The following is a 23793-nucleotide window of genomic DNA, read 5'->3' on the forward strand; positions in this document are numbered from 1 at the left end:
TATTTGCAACCTCGTGCTCACATATTAAATACTTTAAATGCATGTGAAGTGATGAGCAATCCTCGTGCTTAAATACAACTATACATTTTAAATAACTCGTGCTGCACACATCCATTTATATCCCGTGCAGCCAACTACAATACACCAACATTAACACACGCAACATACAACACAGAAAAGCACACAGGGGCGGGGCACATTGCCACACAAGCGTATAAAGAGAAAGGTACTGTGTGGAAGCCTTTTGTTTTGTGATTTGCGTTATTTGTTTAAAAACGGTGTGTTTTGTTTTTGTTTTGGCAGGTAAACAGCTTAGCTGTCCTGTTTTATAGTTTAGTGTGTTTCTGTGTGTTTTAGTTAGTGCTTGTGAGAGCTAGGTGTTTATTTTTGTTTTTGTTTATTTGTGTTTGAATAAAAGTGTGCATCCCTGCTAAAACTGCAATTTCTGTGTCTGTCTGGGTCAACATCTGTTAAGGGGCAATGAACCCGAGTGGAAGCAGCTCGTTTACAACACATATATATATATATACATATATATATATACACAGACATGCTCAAATTTGTTGGTACCCTTACAGCTCATTGAAATAATGCTTCATTCCTTCTGAAAAGTGATTAAATTAAAAGCTATTTTATCATGTATACTTGCATGCCTTTGGTATGTCATAGAATAAAGCAAAGAAGCTGTGAAAAGAGATGAATTATTGCTTATTCTACAAAGATATTCTAAAATGGCCTGGACACATTTGTTGGTACCCCTTAGAAAAGATAATAAATAATTGGATTATAGTGATATTTCAAACTAATTAGTTTATTTAATTAGTATCACACATGTCTCCAATCTTGTAATCAGTCATTCAGCCTATTTAAATGGAGAAAAGTAGTCACTGTGCTGTTTGGTATCATTGTGTGCACCATACTGAACATGGACCAGAGAAAGCAAAGGAGAGAGTTGTCTGAGGAGATCAGAAAGAAAATAATAGACAAGCATGGTAAAGGTAAAGGCTACAAGACCATCTCCAAGCAGCTTGATGTTCCTGTGACAACAGTTGCAAATATTATTAAGGAGTTTAAGGTCCATGGAACTGTAGCCAACGTCCTGGGCGCGGCTGCAAGAGGAAAATCGACCCCAGATTGAACAGAAGGATAGTGCGAATGGTAGAAAAAGAACCAAGGATAACTGCCAAAGAGATACAAGCTGAACTCCAAGGTGAAGGTACGTCAGTTTCTGATCGCACCATCCGTCGCTTTTTGAGCAAAAGTGGGCTCCATGGAAGAAGACCCAGGAGGACTCCACTTTTGACAGAAAAACATAAAAAAGCCAGACTGGAATTTGCTAAAATGCATATTGACAAGCCACAATCCTTCTGGGAGAATGTCCTTTGGACAGATGAGTCAAAACTGGAGCTTTTTGGCAAGTCACATCAGCTCTATGTTCACAGACGAAAAAATGAAGCTTTCAAAGAAAAGAACACCATACCTACAGTGAAACATGGAGGAGGCTCGGTTATGTTTTGGGGCTGCTTTGCTGCGCCTGGCACAGGGTGCCTTGAATCTGTGCAGGGCACAATGAAATCTCAAGACTATCAAGGCATTCTGGAGCGAAACATACTGCCCAGTGTCAGAAAGCTCTGTCTCAGCCGCAGGTCATGGGTCCTCCAACAGGATAATGACCCAAAACACACAGCTAAAAGCACCCAAGAATGGATAAGAACAAAACATTGGACTATTCTGAAGTGGCCTTCTATGAGTCCTGATCTGAATCCTATCGAGCATCTATGGAAAGAGCTGAAACTTGCAGTCTGGAGAAGGCACCCATCAAACCTGAGACAGCTGGAGCAGTTTGCTCAGGAAGAGTGGGCCAAACTACCTGTTAACAGGTGCAGAAGTCTCATTGAGAGCTACAGAAAACGTTTGATTGCAGTGATTGCCTCTAAAGGTTGTGCAACAAAATATTAGGTTAGCGGTCCCATCATTTTTGTCCATGCCATTTTCATTTGTTTTATTATTTACAATATTATGTTGAATAAAAAATCAAAAGCAAAGTCTGATTTCTGTTAAATATGGATTAAACAATGGTGGATGCCAATTACTTTTGTCAGTTTCAAGTTATTTCAGAGAAAATTGTGCATTCTTCGTTTTTTGTGGAGGGGTACCAACAAATTTGAGCACGTCTGTATATATATAGTTTTTTTATTTTTATTTTTTTATTTTTTATGTGAAGCTATTCATATATTTCCTATCATGTAATTCATACGTGCTCCAAGTCTCCTTCTGGACCTTTTTTAGGAGGGGGGGACAAAACACACAGCAAAATTATCCAATTAAATATGACCTAATATGTTTTATCACATGTTAAATTTTTGCATTATCCCATATTTCAATAAACTCCCTCGAAGTGGAATTCTGAACATAGCTTTTGTTCTATTTTAGGATTGTGAAAAAAGCTGAATTTTGATCAGGAGGCAAACCAGACAGATGCTTAAAACTGTGATGAATGCAGCATAGCCAGGCAGGTGTACCTTTCAAGTTACCAAAATAAAACAACAATTCAGTTAGTTGAGAGGTACTAATAAAAGCATCAGAGCTGTGCAATGGCGTCTCTTTGTTCTTTACAAATACAGAGCAGCTGACCACAGTAAATAAACACTGTACCTGCTACTTGAAAGCTTTTAAAATAGAGACCTAATTGAACCTAATGTTAAAATCTTACAGAAAAACACCTCTGCGATACTATTAGACTTGTATTTCCATGAAGAGACTAGCAGTACCATTAGCAGGCCATAGTGTTACCAGCAATGGCAACAAAATTAATCTGAACCAAATATTGTCCTAATACAGCTGATATATGTAGAAAATACAAATAAGCATATTGCACTATCCTTAAAAAATTAAATCTGCAAGCTAAGCCAATACAAGAAATGTTGATGAATAATCAGAAAATGGTAAATAATACTAATTATTTTTGTTGATACATCATGTACTGTGCCTCCTGTCAAAAAAACAGATCACTGACAGAATGTTTAAGGACCTTAACATGTTGAATTGCTTCTGTCACAAAAAGAACACAACATTTAAAGAAGCTTCAAAATTCTGTATTAAACACTCCAAACCCTCGCTACCCTCACACATACAAAGGGCTGCTAATTCAATGAAGTGCTTTTTATAAAAAGTGGGAACATATTATTGAGCTAGTTGGGAAGTCCTAGGAACTTGACCTTTAAAAGCAAAGGAAAATTATAAATAAAATGAGATTTAACCAGGTTACGACTCCACATAAACAGCGGCAGAAGACAGAAGACTCTATTGTTCAGGGTTGACTGTCAGTAATGGGGGTATTAAAGTAGTTGATACTGATGGGGCTGTACGTGCACTGGAACATGCTATGGAAAGGATTGCTGATCCAATCTGTTCTGAATTACTGTGCAGATTAATGGGAGACGGGCTCTCTAGGGGTATTGTGCTTGCTGTTACCACTCTAGCTCAATTTGATACTCACATTATCAGAAACCGCTGAGTCCAGCTGCCTTTCAGACCTTTTCAAGGTTGACTTAAGAAAACAACGAAACAGGCAGTAAACCTTTATTCTGTATGAAAAGGTAAACAAGGCACTACAGATTTGATAAAATGGTCAGTAACATAGATATATATTTCACAGAAATAATATTTAAAAACAAGTTATATAGTACCATTTTTTAAAGCCTCCACATATCTCCAAATTATTATACTCACAATATTTTGGCTAAAGAATTTCTATACCATTACAGTTGGATAAGCGGTTCTCTAGTCTAGATAAATGTAAAGAGTGTAACATTATGGTAATGAAATATACTTATTTTTATTCATACAACTGACAAGAAATTGGTACAGTACAATACAGCAGACTACCATTAGTACTGTTCACCATACTAATCCCAGGACCATGTACAGTTAGTACTATACTTTTTACAGCTGCCTTAAGTTAAAATGCAGAAAGCCTTCATTACACTCAGAGTCATGACATCATCTGAAACACTTTGACCCTATAACTGGCTACAAAGAATGTGAAACCAGCTATGAATATTATTCAAATTCTTTTGACACATGATAGAACTTACTGTAAAATTGAGTATCAGAATGATTGGATCATTAGTCAAAAAACGTTCTCTCGTGCCTATCTATGCTTTGGGGATAAGGTCAATTGTTTAGTCTGTCTAAAGGGTTGATAATTGTTGTCAATTATTTTGGGACCAAAGATACAGTAGCATAGACTTTAAAAATCTGAATAAACTCTGAGGTACATAGAAGCATTCCAATGCAACCAAAAAAAACACCAAAAAACAACACACACACAAAAAAACCCTGCATGTTTTTAATGAAACTGAATAACAACCCATTTAATTTAAGATAACATATTTTGGTCATGGAATCAACACTGATGGAACCAATTAAAATACAAAAAAAAACCCCAGCCAGTATTTAGCATTTTGAAGTACAATAACAAGTCTGTGATTAAAGTGTGCAACAGATGGGACTCAAAATAAGCTTTGGGGAGCCCAGGAAATAATGTAAAAGCCTCCAGCAGCTGCTTAAGGCTCAGATTAGAATTCATTATTCAGCTCTAAACCCACAGGTTTGAAAATTCTGCTATTGAATGTTTAATGCTACAGTTCAGTTTTTAGTGATTATAATATGTAACTACTGCCTTAAACCCTCACCTTTCACTATTGTCAGTCCACAAATCAACCAGCATTGCAAGTTTCCAATAGCGCTTTCTGTCATTCGAATACAAGCAGCTGTTCATTTTAAGGTGAGGCTGTTTTAGTTGTGTACACAGGTCAAGAAATGCCTGCTGTGTGTTTCTCTCATTTGTTATGTGCCTGTAATAGGTTTCCAACAGCTGCTACTGAATATTGCAAAACTATATAGCACAACAGCAAATCATCTATTTATTTATTTGTTAGCCTGATTTGGCCTTCACACCAAAAGTTCTCTGTCATGATTAAGTACATGCATCATAATATGCTTTCTGCTGTATACACCACTTTGAAAAAGTCTAATTTTAAACTAAATGCAAATGTTTGACCAGCACCTGCAGAGAATCCACCGCCAAAGTTACATAAAATGCTGTAAATAAACAGTTGTACACTTAAAAATACTCATTTAATTTGTTTGCTATAAACAAAATTCAATTAAGAGAAAATATACTAACATTCAAAAGTGCTTTTCTAGACTTCGTTTTCTACAATATAGCTTGCACAAATAATATTTTGTCACATACAGTATGATGTAGTTATTCAATGAAACCTCTATTTAGACCACCTGTACAGGACCTGTCTATAGTGGCCACACCCAATATTATATATTTCATGTTAAATCACAAGATTTTGCACATTTGCATACATAGGCACCTGCCAACCAAGCATCTACAATTAGCCCACTGTCAAAGTCAAGTCAGATCTTGCACTATTGTTATGGTTATTCTGAATTCTCTCACATTCCTGGATTGTACTATTTTTAAACACTGACTGGCCATAAAATAACTGAATGGCCTTCATAGTTTCTAAGACTACGTAGCTTAACGCACATTCTTGGAGTGGAAACAGGTGTGCCTTATCTAATGCTCGAGTAGAAACCAGTTTGCCTCATTCATTGTTGAGGGTTTCTGTAATTTGGGCCACTGTAGACATCTGTTGCTTGTCACAATAGGTTGCACATGTATGCAAACTTGTTCCGTCATGACCTGCTTGCAAATGGAATGGTGCTTTCTAAAGGTGTTTTTTCTGCAAATGCTGCCCTTCTAGGCGCACCTGGGAAACTGTCTTGATAGACCCCTTTGTCAATGCATCCACTGGAACAATCCGGTTTCACGGGCACCCACTATCATGACCCTTGTGAAATAAGGAGGCTGTGTGGTCCAGTGGTTAAAGAAACGGGCTTGTAAGCAGGAGGTTCCCGGTTCAAATCCCACCCCAGCCACTGACTCATTGTGTGATCCTGAGCAAGTCACTTAACCTCCTTGTGCTCGGTCTTTCGGGTGAGACGTAATTGTAAGTGACTCTGCAGCTGATGCATAGTTCACACACCCTAGTCTCTGTAAGTCGCCTTGGATAAAGGCGTCTGCTAAATAAACAAATAATAACAGATATCCTGCTTTCTTACACTTGTTGCAGTATAGTTGCACAAACACTGCATGTCATTTCTAATTTTACTTACATTTTTTGGTCAGTCATTGAACTATTACTACAGCTTTTTTTAAAGCTTTGTTTGCAATTTCAGCTTACTAGGATTTCTATGCTGTGTAATTTAAGGAGAATACTAGCATTCTGCTGTCATTATATTACACAAAGTACAGCCTTGATGCACTCACTGTCTTTGTATCTTGCTCACTTTTGTAATTTATAATGTATTACCTCAAACTACAGGGTGCTGATACTCATGGGTATCACTGTATGAAAAGAGGCACATGATCTAGCCATGCTCTGTGAAAGATAATGGACAACAAAGCAGCCAATTGTGCAATCTTTTGATTAATAAGCAATTTTCATGAGAAGAACCTTTCCTGGAATCAACCCTCAGGTCTACTGATTGTATCTTAATTTTGCATGAGTCATTGATAGCCTGTCTCTACTCTCCACTTTAACAGTAACAAGCCGCAAAAAAAAATCTCTTAAGTAACAAAGGAAAAAGGGAAAATGTGGCAAATTAGGCAAGCCTTTTTGGATTTGTGTTGTTTTCCTGAAACACCCCATGTAGAGAACCCATTAATATTAAATTGTGCTTTCCTTTAAATTGCTAACCGCTGCATGAAACCTGTAATACAGTCTTATTTCTGAGATATTTAATACATAACAACATAGCCTCACTCCTGTCCTTCATAAACACATACAATTAAAACATTATTGAGCTGTTCTTTAAAAAAAAAAAAAAAAAAAAAAAAAAGTGCACTCATAACAGTATGCTACCTACTTGTTTTAAGGTTTGTATTTGCTGAAAAGCATAAGCCTATATGACAGTTACAGACTCTTGGCTCAGAACCATCAGCAGCTTCTTATAGAATCAGGTATCCTCTTATAATGCATGAAAGCCATCCCTGTTATGCAACAAATAATCAGGGGTTCTTGTTTTTATGGTGATTTAAAAAAGGGCAGATATAATGCTTTCAGGCAGGGAAGAGTTTGGTACTGCATGCATTGCAAGATACATGTTTTGTTAAATTGCTCTAAAATATTATTGGCAAGATAAAACCAGGGTATATGCAGACGTTTAGTACGCACGTTATCTCATGTATCTTACACCCAGACTACATGTACCATGCCACAAATACTGTAGTACTATATCTATTATGTTAACAAGCATGTCAGTGACATACACTATCATATATGTAAGATATACAGACAGAATAGATGCCTCCCATATCCACAGATTCACTATTGCACTACTGATACTGTGATACATTAATTAAGGGAGCTGTCTAAATTAACTAAATTATCTGTCATCAATTTCAGGTAAAATCAAGTTTAACCCTAATTTTATCTGCAATTTGGGAAGTAGAACCCAGGCATATGGTTTAACCTAAAATAAGAACGCCTAGAAATGCATACAGTATGTACCGCTGCCTGCACTACATATATACCCGTCACCAAGGGTATGCATTCTTTGTGGGGGATAATAATACAAAAACAGCAACATTTTGCATATGACAAAATCCAAATATTTTAAAACCTTCAAAAAGAGAATTCACCCATCTCTAAAAATAACCATTCTGAGGCTTAGTGGTTTGATATTTATTCAACTTTAGTATTGTATATTGCACTCTCCTAGATAAAAGCCGATGTTTCCATGGCAACCTGCCTCCTCATTTAATTTGAACAGAACCTCTATCCATTGAAATATACAGCTCTCCTTTTCAACAGAGACTTAACGTAGGTGTGATTCTGGTAGGTTGTGATTCCCAAGAATCACGTCACAGGGCTGGCAGAGATTTCTCTTAGGGGTTTACTGAGAAACTTAGCATTTAGATGGAAACGTAATACAGTATGGCATTCACTTAAATTGTAAAAGTCACGGACTGCTTAATCCACAGAACTTAACAATGTTTATTGTTTGAATAGATAACATGTTGAATCAGGCAAAGTCTTAGCCAAAAAATTGGATTAGATTTTCAACATCTTTATCTTTCAAAATCACACACACGCACTCAGAACAGTAATTACTTTTCCATAGGCTTGAAAAGTTGTTGTAGCATATGTTTCTGTAGAAAATAATGGAAAAGCTCCCAATATACAATGCTACAATTAGCCATGTGTTTTTAATTAACCCATTCAAAATCCATTTTAATAAAGCACAGAATTCCAGAATGTGTACCTTGTTCCATTCCAGTAAAAGTTCAACATGATTAAACCAGACTTGGGAGGTCTTTCAAAGTATCAGGGGCAGGTCAAGGTAACAGGAAAGTCTTACCTTATTATCATTTAAGATGGTCTACTTGCTGTAGTACATTTATTTGCTGAAAAGAATAGGTTTCAAACTATTTGGCTTTATCCCGGCTAGAATCGATTTGCAGGTGTTCATTTCCTACCTTTACTATAAATATATTGTTTAAGTAATTGTAGTTAACAAAATACTGTGCAGTTTAAAAAAAACACATGCTTTAACAAACATGTACATTATTTTCATTTCAAAACATAATATTTGGTACTACTTTAGGTTAAGGAAATCTATGTTTGCAAGCTATGCTTTCAGACGTGTGTGTACTTCCTGGACTACCTGCTTCTTTCCTGTCAAGAACCAATCAGCTCCTTCACCTATTGACTGACATGCTTGAAATTACAACATGCTTGAAATTATCCAGGGAGTACAACTGCAAACAGATAACCCAAGAAAAATGCATAGAAACCGAGAGCTTCCAAGATATCATGTTTTAAAATAAAAAAAAAAACCTTGGGTTCCTTTCAAAGTTTGACATCCGAGACCCATTTAGCTAATGTAAGTGCATCTTCTCTTTTGTTAAATACAAAACAGATTGCCAGAGTAATAGAGAAATAGAGATTCTGTTAATAACTTTAACATTCTTAACACACAAATCACAAATGTATCCTGATGTAAAAAAACATGATGTAAAATCTACAATGGAACAGTGATAATAGAAATGATATATGTGTCTGAATTACTTTGCTGTAGCAGGCTTGTACTTGGTACTTGCTTGGTTTCTGTTCTGCTTTTGACAGATATAAAAAATCTTCCTTGTCAACACTTTAGCTTTTTATCTTGACAAGGTCAGGCACTGAATTCTCCAGTTTTTGGGGTCTCTGGGGTCGCTGTCTGAAAAGTTAAAGGAAGGTGTCTGATTACAAAATTCCAGACGCACACCAGAAACAAAGATTTAAATAAAATAGTCATTATCTTTGAGTGTTTCATATTGGAAGGTCACAAACATTAATATTTGCGTCATTGACTAGCTTGCATTCTCTTGTATTATCAAGCATGTTGTAAACTGTAATGATGAAAAGCAAGGCCCAATACTTTGGACAGCACTGTGTTGCGATTTTTGATAATTAATTCTACTCTGGCAAAGAGCTTTGCAACAAGCTGGTGGTTGTTCTACTGTAGGTGATACTTTTGCTATACCAGATGTTGCCATTCAAAGAACAATGGGTAACAGTTCTGTATTAAAGCCTGCACATAATCCATACATCTAACATCTCTGAGGAATGTAGTGTGGGAGTACTGCTCTACTAGAGTTCACAGCCTTCAAAAGAGACATAAAAACAGCATCCAGCCTCCTCTGTGGATGTTAAAGATCGTATTGAGACCAGCACCGATTGTGACTCTTCTTGTGTTCCTGAATATTTTCAATAAAATTGCTAGGGTACCAGCAATAGTAACCCTAGTGTCACATTTAATAAAGAAAAGAAAAAAAAAACAAAGCTAAACATAAAAGTTTGCCACACAAGGCGTGCGCTAGTCCCACTAAAAGGAACGTCCCGCTTCAGGAACCTACTACACTACGCAAAAGCTCTCAAAATTGATTGGTGTCCAGAACACCCTGTAACTGCATTTTCAACATGTCCAATTATTCTGTGGCAAAGGAAAGCATCAGGAGGAGCAGGCACCAACATAAGTACATACGAAACAGAAAAAGGCAGCACATTTCTTTTCCTAAAAGAAGCATATTTTATTTTTGGTCTAATGCTGTCCTGTTTGATTTCCAATTAAATTGTTCTCCTGTTTTTCTATATTGATTAACAATGTAACCTAAAATAGTTTCTTATCCTTATAGCTTTACAAAGGACATATTTTCAAAATATGAATTTTGTGTTTGTTCACTGCTTTACTGTTTTTTTTTAAAATCCATCAGCTAAAGCAGACCACATAAAGTATATGACAGTGAAGTTAAGAGCTCTGTGGGTCTCAGTATCAGTAGCTGTGGACTGAATCATCCATTCATTTTAGCTCAGTAGTAGCTTTGGACCACCTCCTGTAGGAAACCAAACAAAATAAATACTTACCGGTATGTAACTTAGTTTTAACAGAATTGTTTACTAAAAGGGATGAGCTAAAAAGGATTGAAGCTGTCTGTATGGTGACTAACACGTTATGAGTTGGCATATAACAGCAACCATGCTTCAGGATTAATTTAGTGGTATACAATACAATACAATACAATACAATACAAATGTATTTTTATATAGCGTCCTTCACACCAAGGCATCTCGGAGCGCTGTACAAAGTTAAAAACAAAACAAAATAGCTCACGGGTAGAATACACTCCAGTTACACCTATGGTGTGCATTTGAAGAACATTACACTGTACTGCTTCAACACAGTATTGTATAGAAACGAAATGAGAGCGGTATAGCGAAGGCAGTCGTCTCAATACCCTTCTCAACAGCCAAGCAACTGAACACGATAAAACACTTCTCACATTCAAATAATAAGAATAAAATATCCATACCACATATTTATATTTGGAAACAGTTTTATAAACAGCGGTAACCGTACTGCTAATTTGAAATAATAAATAACTGGATAAAAACTAACCACGTTGCAATCTTTACAAGTGAAAATACATAAAAAAACACACACACACACAAAAATGAATTCTCTGGTGTGTCAAGTTCCAAGATAGTATTCCTAGATCATTGAATATGTTGTGTTTACTTACTTACTGTGGTGTACATATCTCTTCAACAACAACTTATTTGATTTTATTTTTTATTCAAGTCGACTCATTGATTGTGAAATATAACCGACACATTCGACAAGAGAAATTTCACCAAAACCAATAAAAAAAAGAGCAGCGATGAAAGTTTTAAAAGCTAACCATTTTATTATGTATACTATATTGCAGTGAAGTTAATACTGAATACAAGCAGTAAATGTAATGTTGTTTTTTTGTTTTTTTTTTCAAGATCTCAAAATCTACTACTGTCTATACTACCAAGGCATGGTGCTGAAGTATCTTAAAAGCTACATTAATAATCAGACTTCACAGTCAAGTTTGAAGTCTGTTTATTGATGTAGTAAAATATGTAAAATGAAACAGCATGCAAAAACAGAGCAGTGCCCAGAATATTTAAGTATGATATAGAGCAGGGGTGGACAAACCTATTCCTGATGGCAACATGTGGCCCTTATAGACCTTTACATCCGCCCCCTGCCCTCTAAGCTGAACCCAGATGCATCTGGCCAGCAGCTTCAATTGGTAAATACTCCACATGCATGACTCGGATAAGCTTTTGGAAAAGCTTCGGATCCTAATATATACAGTATACTGTATATTAATGAATCGATAACTCCATATGGCATTTTTTTTTTTTTTTACTGTGCATTATGTTTGTTATGATGTTTTCAGTGGTTCAGAGTGCTTTTATTCATTTTGTGTATATATATATATATATATATATATATATATATATATATATATATATATATATATATATGAAAAGGTGCTTTCAGCCTAGTGTGCCTGATTCAGGTGTGGAAACGTGTTGAAATAAATTTCTTAGAGTGTCGTGTCCCAATTCCTTCATTTCACATCTGACCCTCAATAAGGACTGATGAGTTATTTACAGTAAAGATGTGCCAAATTCCTCACAGGTTCTGTCAATGTGTCATTACCCTGTCCTGGCGCAAGGAGACACCTTACTGAGTAAGAGACAGTTTAGTCGGAGGTCGCGTTAAAGCAAAATTTTTCGTCCTAGACACAAAATAAAACCATTGGACGGAAAAATATTTTGTCTTGCGTTCACTAGTCGCACAGAATGTGAAAGGGACACAGACATGTATATTCACGGTAATCTACTACACTGCAGCAGTAAAATAATAGCTTGTTTAAAAAAAAAAAAACTGTTCTGCAATATAACGTATTAAGGTACACTCCAGTCCTGTAGGTGGCAGCAATAAGCCTCATATTTGGCTTTGCCAGCAATATTAAGGATATTTACTTTTAGGCCCTGTCCACACTACATAACCGATCTCAAGAACCGTACTCAAAAATGTTTTAATTAATCCAATTCAAACTTTAGCGTCCACACTGAAGTACCGTTTAATTTTTAGTTGGGCGTAATGTGTAAACACACTAATGCTATTAGAATAGTTCTGTTACAGTTGAACATTGGAAATTAATATGATAGTATCCCACCATGCACTGTATTTTATTTTAAAATAATGTGTTATGCCCCATATTAACAGAGGTCCATATTGCTAAGAAATAAAACAAATATTTTGGAAGAAGTAAATGTGAACACACATACACAAGTAGGACTTGAAGTTTTCTGGTTTTATTATTAATCAGGTGACACATTTAGCTGATTCTGTTTCATAATTAAACTCAGAAAAAGCTGTTAATTGCAAGACAATCTTTGCTTTTACCTTCATATCTTGCCTGAGCCTAATTCTGGTCTCTTTAATTTCAAACAGAGCTGACAAATGACATGAATTGTTCATCCCTGATCCTACTTTTAACTTGCATTTCATTTTTGCAGTCGCCTAATTTAACTTTTGTTATTTTCCGCACAAGTTTAACAGGGATGCCCTTACAGATTTTTTTAAGCATAAAAATTAATACCTAGTGCAGAGTGTACACTGACAGGAAGTCAGTTGTCAATCAGAAGTTTTTTTGCTAATCTTCAGGAGATTCTCATGAAGAAGATTGCTCATCTGCATCTCAGCCATCTACTTCTGACTACGTGTACTACAGTGACCGAAGCAGTTGCAAGCAGTAGTAAAGCACAGAAACGCAAACGAAAAATACGTTCTTATAATTTTGAATTGGAAATGAAGTATCCGTGGCTTGTTTATAGATATAGAATGATGTACTGTGTGTGTGAGAGCTGCTGGGCAAAAACAAAAAAAAAACATATATGCACGGATTTACAGTTTTTCAAGAATCTTCACTTAAAACACACGGCGATGCTTTTGCTGAATGCAGAAAAATATTAAAACACAGGTAGATGAAGGCAACAAACAGTGCGTAGAATCCCGTCTCGTTGTCATGGGAACGGTCTACTGTTAGTATATATAACAAAGAAAAAAGTGTGTCTGTGTTTATATGTATATCTATACACAGGCAGATATTTTTTAAACTACTACTACTAGTTTAAACGTTCATAAAAATGTACCAAAATGCACATCCTTGGAGTTTCTTAGCTTTTGTGTTAAAATGTATATTTGACGGATGGCGAGCAAGATTTTGGACATGTGCGTTTCAGTAACACATGAACAGAAAAGCTAGCGCGACCTCTGATTTAGTACCATGCTAATCCAATTCTATAGGCCATTTACAAGTGACTACACATTCAGGATTTGTCTCAAATTGGATTCAAATGATAACTCAGAGAAAACAAGCTACTGTACAAATTCCTTAAACAGATGCCACCATATACATTGACAGCTCATATCTCTTTAAAAAATGTAAATACAAAACAATGCAAAATCTTTGCTCACTGTGTTCACAAAGCAAACAGGAGGGTCAGAAAGTTAACTTAAGCATTTGTAATGGAATTCACAGCAACTTGGGAATAATGTTTACATTTATATTGGAGCAAAATAGAACCTGAACATCATAAAAAGGCTTGGTAACATATTACTAGGAGCCAATATTTCCTTTACCACGTTTGTAGTAATGAACAACAAGCAGGTCAAAAGAGCACATTTAAAATAAAAAGAGCCTGCCAAATGTGTACGTCTATGCATGACTGTAAGTCACCTTGGATAAAGGCATCTGCTAAATAAACAAATAATAATAATAATAATTACAGACTTTGTGAGATGCAATATGTAGGCAGTCTGGCTCAACATGTTTCTGAAATGTATTATTTAAAAAAAAAAAGTACTATTTCTTACTATTTCTAAATTTAGAACTATCAAGTGTTTAATAGTTATGGATGGTGCAATTCTACATGTTTAAGTGATGATTAGACCATATCTAATCAGTGTGCACAGAACTCAGTGACAGTGACAGCATTTTAAATGACAATATGAATGATTCTTAAGTCACTTTACAATTAAGTTATTTTTTCTTGTAACATCTGGTACTTTTAACAATTTTAGTATTTGTAATATATTATTATTATTATTATTATTATTATTATTATTATTTATTTATTAGCAGACGCCCTTATCCAGGGCGACTTACAGTCGTAAACAAAAATACATTTCAAGGATCACAGTACAAGTAATAATACAATTAAGAGCAAGATAAATACAATGACTTTGGTTCTAGCAAGTACAAGTATATGACAAAATACGATTCAATAACGGAGCAGATAACAGTGTCAGTGATAGTTACATCAGGATATAATTAAATACAAAATACTACAGATTAAATAACACTTGACAGATTACAGTACTCTAAAGTACAGGATTAAATGCAGTAAAATAGGGGGCAGATAAGAGCAAGTAAAGCGCATTTAAGGAAGAGTGATAAGTGTCCAGGGGGAAAAACAGAGGAGTTCTACAGTCATTTAATTGACTAACTAGTTCAGTACTTGCAATGGTTGCTATGGGGCGAATGGGTGAAAATGCTATGCAATAGGAGTCTTATTTCCATCCCTGTGTGTATGTGCGTGTGGGCGTGTGTGTGTGTGTGTGTGTGTCCCTCTCTCTCTCAGCCTATCTGATGAATGTGCAGCAGAGTTTGGGAGTTGTAAAATGTATCTATTGTGGGCTGGGGTGGGGTTTTTCGGTTACATGTGAAAATGCAGGAGAGGGCTAACAATGCCAATTTTTTTCCGGGATTCCAAAGTATTTGGTGTCTCACTTGCAGCTTATTCATAACGCTGCTGCAAGAATTCTAACTAAAATCAGAAAAAGCGAACATTTTACTCCTGTCTTGGCCTCCTTACACTGGCTCCCTGTGCAGTTTCAAACTGATTTTAAGATTTTTATTTTTAGCTTATAAAGCCCTTACTGGATTAACACCCAGTTATTTACAAGAGCTGTTGATCCCATACAATCCTAAATGGAATCTTAGATCTCAGGATGCAGGGCCTTGGTTATCCAAGAGTAAATACAAATAGTATGGGAGGAAGGGACTCCTACATTATGGAACGCTCTGCCTTTTTTTTGTCAGAGAAGCTTGGAGTCTTGCTGTTTTTAAGTCAAGATTGAAGACTTATTTATATACACAGACCTTTTTATTAGTCTTTTTATTATTACTGTTTTTTGTTTTGTTTTTCAAATATGAGTGGAAATGTATTTACTTTTATTTGAAATAGTCTTTTTATTAACTTTTTTATGCTATTTTAATGTTTTATTATGCTGTGTGTGTTTTATGTTTTCTGTAAAGCACCTTGGGGTCTATGATGTACGGTGCTATATAAATGAAATAAATAAAATAAAAAATTGTTCAGCATTACTAGATAAGTATTTTACTTTATGTTACTCTAATTCAGGGCTAATTCATAAACTCTATTAGTAGTGACTTTCACTGTATAGTTTTATCTGTATGTTAATAATAAAACCTGATTACTGTGATCTGAAATTGTTTGTCATGTCTGGTCATTTTTACTCACAGGTCTCAAAGAAAATATTAGGCCTTGTTTTCTTAGATCCTGAATTTGAATGTTTGCCCCGCTGTACATTTTCTCATTGATTCGTCTATTTAGTACACATTTTACTACTCATTTTATTCAGCTTTAAGTTTTGTACATAACAAGTTGGATTTTTTTTCCTCCCTCAAGCAGTTTTATACTAACTCAATGTTTACAGTCTGTGTATTTGTGTGTGCTCCTTTTCCATAGCAAAAAAAGCTAGAACAGATCTTCTGGAGAGAAAAAAAAACAAAGAACCGTGTCAACTGGGAGATTATTATTTTCAAAGTGTTTAGGGTAAGATAAGTTATTGTTGAGATAAGAATTTAGCTTGTTGGATTATTGTCTTTTCTTACTTTAGGGTTACACAGTAGATTCTTCTGAAAAAAATTAATCCTAGAGGAATCTAATTGCAAACCCTTATATATGCTGTCTTCACCATCACAATGGAAAGTGACTTGCAACAGAGAGATTTGGCCATTAAATATTACAGAGCATGTGTCAGGGATTATATTTGCCTGAAATGCTTTCAAAATGAATCACGTTAGAGGGACTTAAACAAGTGTGTGTGTGCTTCGTGCTGCAGGCGTTTCTTATTTCTGTAATTCCCAGGTATTATTGTAGTACATACTTTTATGACAACTGGAAATATCTGAATGGTGAAAGCAAGAAGGGAAGCTGACAAGGTGTCATTTCATTTTCTATTAGAAAACCTTCCACATTCTACGGTAGTAATGGTGCATTTGTAAAAAGAAGCAATGAATAGCTTCCTGATATGGTTTTGCATATCTTTCAGTGGAACACAACATTTTCTTGTCTGATTGTGAATTACACAATGGCATTCAATTGATTGACTTCACAGAAACAGAACAGCTATAATAGTGAATGTAAAATAAAATAAATATGAATATGTACTTTATGGTTCAACAGTCTATCTTAAGAGAACACATAAATATACTGTAAAGTATTTATGAAAGGCCCATTTTTTTTTTTTTTTTTTTTTTTTAAGATGGTTACACACAGTATGTGAATTTTGGCCTGAGATCCTAAGCATTTGCCAAAAGCTGCATCTTACAGTTATAGTAGTGAACAAACGTTTTCATTATATACACATTTTTTCTCCACAGTTCTTTCTCAATTTGGCCCACACTACAACAATTCAGCACCATTACCTGTACATTAAAAAAACAAACAGAAATGTATACATGTTTTTCATATTATAATTGACAGTGTTTTTCAGGATTCCCTATTTCAGCTTTGCAACTAGCAGATGGCCTTAACAAATAACCCAGCAGAAGGCAATACCCTGATACGACTCAAGCAAATGGCTGAGCCTGTTAGCTAGCTCACATGGAACATGCACTGTACTAATCCGATCTGTCTCCATGGCAACATCTATTTTTGATGAACCTTAGGTGAGTTATAGGTTGCCTAGAAACTGGAGCCTTTACAAGTATGGAAATCCATCTGGGAGAACTCCCATTATGTTTTTGTCAAAACAGAAAGCACAGCCACAGTAAAACAAATCAAAGTTCAAGAAAAATATATATAAAATCACCTGTTAATGGGTTATTCTGGTGGTTGCAATGCTGTGAATTGATAAATCAGCCCTATAGCATTTTTCTTATTTAAAAACTATTTCCATTTTATACAGTAAAAATCTACACATGAACAAAGTATATTTGCAGGTTAAGAATACTACTGAGAGAAACCGTTCACTCTAAACCTTGCTGCAAGCAATATTCAAGGAAATGTCTTGTGAAAACTGAACACAAAATGACATCAAAGCTGATGAATAGTTAATACCACAAAGAGACAAACAAATATTCAGAATAGTCAATAAATAAATAGCATTTCACCAAAGAAAATGCAAATCTGATTGGTTTAGTTGACCACGTAAAATAAAAGGGATCCAGAAGATGTCGTTTAGTTGTAGAGAAACATATGAATAGATAAATGAAAGATGAGGAATTGTGTCTGTGAGTAAAAGGTCATCTGATCAGCATGAGTCCAAGTGCACACGAGATCCAAGTATAGATACCTAAATAACAGTGAAGCATACAACATGGCAAATTGACTGGAGGAAGAGATGGTGAATACATCACATTTGGATCTCTTCTCCCCCCTCTATTGCAACAAAAAGGAATACATTTTTCATGATGCCAGTTATATCCCTAAGGGAAACTTGTTTTCTAATTAAATATTCTGAACTATAACCGCACAGAACATCTAGGCCTAAGCATCTGCCTGCAAAACAATACTGATCAAAGCTTTACACGGTCTAATATATATATATATATATATATATATATTGTAAAAGATCTTCACCCACTCGGGTTCGTTGCCCCTTTAAAAATAGACCCGGCACACAGAAATGGATTTTAAGCGCTGGTGCGCTATTTTTAATCAACACAAAAATCAAACAAAACACACAAAATAAACACCTAGCTCGGTATGAGCACTAACTAACACACAGGAACACCCTGGCTAACACGGGACAGCTACACTGTTTCCCCGTCCTTACAAAACACACTGGTTTTATACAGCACTTACTTTTTAGCTCATGACTGCCAGGAAGCAGAGCACACCTTTCTGCCTCCTTCTCCTCAGCAGCCTTGAGCAGACTAGCTGCCTCTCTTAAATACCCTGCACCTGGTTTTAATTTAACAATAGCTACCAGGTGCAGGGGATAATTAATAATAAAACAATTAACAAATCAATGAAACAATAAAGCAAAACAATTAAACTAAACAAATGTGCATTCCACACATGTTTTCCACTCAGGGAGGCTTTAACCCCCTCCCTGCTGTGTTACACTTCCCCCCCCTTGTCTTTTCAAGACACCGGCCACTCGACGGCCACCTCCCTCCACCCTTAAAAGACCACCCACCCTCAAGTCCAGCAATGTCAATTGTCGCCCTCTTCCACGGGCGGGCTTGAGGGTGGGTTGGTCCCTCCGGCGTTTCCAGGGATGGACCTAGGACCGACGAGGAGGGACCCAGACGGCTTGTCCAGGGCGACCACAGCGCAGGCCGGTGACCGGGAACCAGGACTGGCAGGCAGAGGCGCGTGGCTGTGGACCGGCGCAGCGACGTCTTGAATCTCAGGGGGAGCGGAGCAGTAGGTAGGCGGAATGGAGCATTCAGCAGGGGGAGCGCCAGCGACGTCTGCCTTTTGCGCAGCGACGTCTTCATCCTGCGCAGCGACGTCTGGGATTCCAGGGGGAGTGAAGCAAGGGACCAGGCAGGCGACTGTGCCTGGCTGTACTGCGACCTGGGAGCCAGGTCAAGCGGAAGGAGGTCTGGGCATTCCGGCCTGGTGTCCACGCTGCCGGGACAAGGGACCTCCCTCGGCAACGCCGGACTGGCTTGCAGGGGAGGCGGCACATCCTCCCCCTTGACTTCCACCGGTGACTCTGGCAACAGTGGCTCCTCCCCTCTGGGCTCTGAAAGCGGCGGCTCCTCCCCTCTGGGCTCTGGAAGCGGCGGCTCCTCCCCTCTGGGCTCTGGAAGCGGCGGCTCCTCCCCTCTGGGCTCTGGAAGCGGCGGCTCCTCCCCTCTGGGCTCTGGAAGCGGCGGCTCCTCCCCTCTGGGCTCTGGAAGCGGCGGCTCCTCCCCTCTGGGCTCTGGAAGCGGCGGCTCCTCCCCTCTGGGCTCTGGAAGCGGCGGCTCCTCCCCTCTGGGCTCTGGAAGCGGCGGCTCCTCCCCTCTGGGCTCTGGAAGCGGCGGCTCCTCCCCTCTGGGCTCTGGAAGCGGCGGCTCCTCCCCTCTGGGCTCTGGAGACTGCGGAGCTACGCTAGCCTGCTCCCATTCCAGGAGTAACCGCTCCAATTCGGTTGGCTCCCGCTCCTGTCTCTTCTGCGGTGCCAACCCCATCTCTCTCTCCCATCTCTCCAGCTGCTCCTTCTGAGCAGCGGCCTTTCTATTAATCTGCTCGATCAGGTACCATAAATCCATCTTTCTGGGTCGTAGGGGCGCCCACACTTTCTGACACCAAATGTAAAAGATCTTCACCCACTCGGGTTCGTTGCCCCTTTAAAAATAGACCCGGCACACAGAAATGGATTTTAAGCGCTGGTGCGCTATTTTTAATCAACACAAAAATCAAACAAAACACACAAAATAAACACCTAGCTCGGTATGAGCACTAACTAACACACAGGAACACCCTGGCTAACACGGGACAGCTACACTGTTTCCCCGTCCTTACAAAACACACTGGTTTTATACAGCACTTACTTTTTAGCTCATGACTGCCAGGAAGCAGAGCACACCTTTCTGCCTCCTTCTCCTCAGCAGCCTTGAGCAGACTAGCTGCCTCTCTTAAATACCCTGCACCTGGTTTTAATTTAACAATAGCTACCAGGTGCAGGGGATAATTAATAATAAAACAATTAACAAATCAATGAAACAATAAAGCAAAACAATTAAACTAAACAAATGTGCATTCCACACATGTTTTCCACTCAGGGAGGCTTTAACCCCCTCCCTGCTGTGTTACAATATATATATATATATATATATATATATATATATATATATATATATATATATATATATAATTATATATAATGACAATTACTTTGTATTTTCTCCCAAATTTAGATTATGTAATTATTTTCTAGGCTCAGCTCACCGCTACCCCCCCACCCCCCCGCACTGACTCAGGAGCGGCGAAGATGAACACACACTGTCCTCCGAAGCGTGTGCCGTCAGCTGACTGCATCTTTTCACACTGCAGACTCTGCAGACCATGCAGTCACCTCAGAGCTATAGTGTAGGACGACAGCGCAGCTCTGGGCCGCTTACAGGTAAGCCCTCAGGTGCCCGGCCAGACTACAGGGGTCACTGGTGCACGGTGAGCCGAGGACACCCTGCCCCCCCCCCTCAATAGGTTGGTTTAATAGGTGGAGGACCGTAACACAACACCCACAGTCACATGACAGGCCGTGGAATGTCACTACTCATCCTGTAGAACTGATTCTAAAAAAGATTCTACTGGCTCATGCTATTGCATTGTAATTAGACACAGATCATTTTGTGCAGTTAAATTCTTTCTAAAACTTTCAATGCCATTAAAAAGATAAAGTGGCAAATCTTTATAAGGATTAACCCCAATGTACAATGTCCTTTTAAGGGAGCCTAAAAATATATACTTTTAAAGCCATTAATAAAGAGTTTTGTCAGGTTCGGTCTGTAAACCCTGCCGCCAGATCCATGGAACGAATGCAATCTTCATGGAACCAGAATATTACAAAAATGTGTTCAGAAGTAGAAGTGCATTTTAATTGCAATTTTACATATCACACAACTGCCAGTACTTTTTGTCATACATTGATGTGATTATAAGTCATTTTCTTACAGTTGTATTCAACTTCATGAACCCAGACTGTATTAAAAATGATACACAAAATGCATGGTTTGTATGATGTATGATTTTGCCTTTGGCTGTTTAATATAAAGGTGGGGGTGGTTGGAGGTGTATCTAGTCTTCTCCTGTTTATTAGTATACTTGTATTAAGGTATCCCAATCAAATTATCTGAACAATCGACTGTGAAAACTTGACATTAAAACAATAAACAAACCAGGCCTAAAAAGTAAAAAGGCAGGTATTCGCCAAAATTATTCATAAGTACTTTCATACATTTCACTTACTGCATTCATCATTAATGCACCACATTCCTGCCTTAGATGGCTTTTTTTTTTTTTTTTTTTTTTACTGAAACATTCCGGATTGGTTAAATTGAAGCTGCATATAGAACAGCATAATAATACCTTCCTGCTAGACTGTACAGCAATGGTATAAGGTTCCCTTTGTGTAGACCTTTTATTGGAAAACTGCCTGCATAGCAAACAGAATATTTATTTGTCCATTTACGTGTCCATATTTTGTTTGCTCAACAGACCCCCAAGTAAGCTTTCCATTCCTCGTTATGTAGCTAGAAGGTTTGTATTTTAACCTGAATAACAATTAAATGTGTGATTTAATTTATAGTTCAAGTGTGATAACAGTATCATCATTCATCAGCACTGTGCATTATTAGTGGAATTTGCAAGCTGTTTCTAATGTAATCACATTGGTATGCGTTTGCACATTTCGACAGTACTTTAGTATTACTATGAAGATCAAACTGTTGGGTCTGTTTAGAATGCAATGTGACAAAAGCGAAAACCAAAGAGTTACCGGTACCTTTATCTGAAATAAATAAATAAATAAATAAGACAAAGGACACATCTGCTGCAATGCATGCATCTAATGAGGCATTGACACTGACTGTGTGTGGTACAGCATAGAGGTCTTCTTTTTATGTATTCCTTACATAAAGGGCGCATAATACTGCGATATGTTTCAAAAGAAAAAAGAAATGGAACGTACTGGACATTATTATAATTATATGAGTTATATTACAATGGTTGCCTTCATAATTGTGCTTTATGAATTTAATATGTGTTTTCATAACACTAAATATTATATATTTATTTTTGCTTTGAATCTTTATTGTGCTCACCTGGTTCATGCTCTCCGGGGTTGTCAGAGATCTCAAGGACAAGCAGCTCCCTTCCTTCATAGCTCTGGCCGATGGAATGAATCTTGGTGATGGACGGGCACTGCAACCATACCGACACGAGAGCTTCTTTGAGCTCTTCGTAACGGTGATACTCAAACGAAATGCCCCCTTCTTTAATAAATCTTTTATTTACATTCTCGTTCGTTTCTTCTCCTGATGCCAGGACAGCCAGCGCCCCACACATCGTTAATAAAAGAAGCGATTTCATTATTTTTTTCTGTATCTCGGACGCCTATTCTGCAAGCATAAATAGTCTCCAGCGTCCACAACGCTCTCTCTTACAGCACCGCCCTGAGTAACGCTGTACCTGCACAACACTTCTACTGAGCGCTGAGAATGAGGGATGTACGACTGGATCACTGAACAGACCCTGCATACATCTTTAAAATAAATGTTGGACAACCCCTAAGGGTGGAGCTAAACTTAAAACATAGTACATGTAGTACCGTTACATAAACACTAATTTGTGAGACATTTTACTGTATGCATGTGCGCTTTGCAAACGTGAGGATAAACCTATTTTTAAAATAATTGTTATGTTCTGACAAAGATGTATGGAATGGATGATTTGTTACGGTGCTCCACAATTAATTATGTTAATAGTATGGCCAGAGCTCGGATTCTAGTCAAGCTATTATTGGACTAATTATTTCCACTATCAATTAATACGGTACTAAAAAGTATTCTAATTGCTTAGAATTTGGTTTTCTGCATCTTTGCGATTGCCATAACATTAAAACGTTTTTTCAGGAAACAGACATTTCAAATATGACTAAAAAAAAAGCTATATATTTGCATTTAAAAATAAGTTATTTGTAAGAGAGTTAATCTTTGACACAAAAGGAAACAGGTTTAAACGGATACATGTGAGAGCTCAGGTAGAGGGTGGGCCTCTTAGGAAATCCCCTCAGCACTGTACTTGAATTTATTAGGCATGCTAGATACATAACCACCACCTGGAAGTTGGTTACTTATTCCGAAGACCACCAAATGAATGTCTGCATATTATTTTCCAATTATTAAATCAATCACCAGTACATACCACCTGTGTATATAAAGACTGCTTCAGAGGTCGTTTGAGTGGACGTTGTAAGCAGGTTTGAAAGTATTTCCCTTGTAGGGATTAAAACATATCTAAACATCACAGCAGGGTGGTGTGAACTCATGTGACTACCACTTTTTATAAACACCCAATTGTGTCTCATTAC

At 37.4% G+C, this 23793-nt stretch overlaps 1 protein-coding gene across 1 annotated transcript in view; it reads right to left on the minus strand.

Annotated features, from left to right (window-relative positions):
- LOC117420719 (carboxypeptidase E) overlaps positions 1–22951 on the minus strand; it is a 49167-nt gene extending 26216 nt beyond the window's left edge. The window contains exon 1 of the mRNA XM_034034284.3: positions 22526–22951. Within this exon, the coding sequence (XP_033890175.2) occupies positions 22526–22793 (268 nt within the window). The 5' untranslated portion in view covers positions 22794–22951. The remainder of the gene's footprint in view (positions 1–22525) is intronic.
- Between the last annotated feature and the right edge of the window lie 842 nt (positions 22952–23793).

The sequence above is a fragment of the Acipenser ruthenus genome, chromosome 1, assembly GCF_902713425.1.
Source record: "Acipenser ruthenus chromosome 1, fAciRut3.2 maternal haplotype, whole genome shotgun sequence".
In the NCBI taxonomy this organism is placed as follows: domain Eukaryota; kingdom Metazoa; phylum Chordata; class Actinopteri; order Acipenseriformes; family Acipenseridae; genus Acipenser; species Acipenser ruthenus.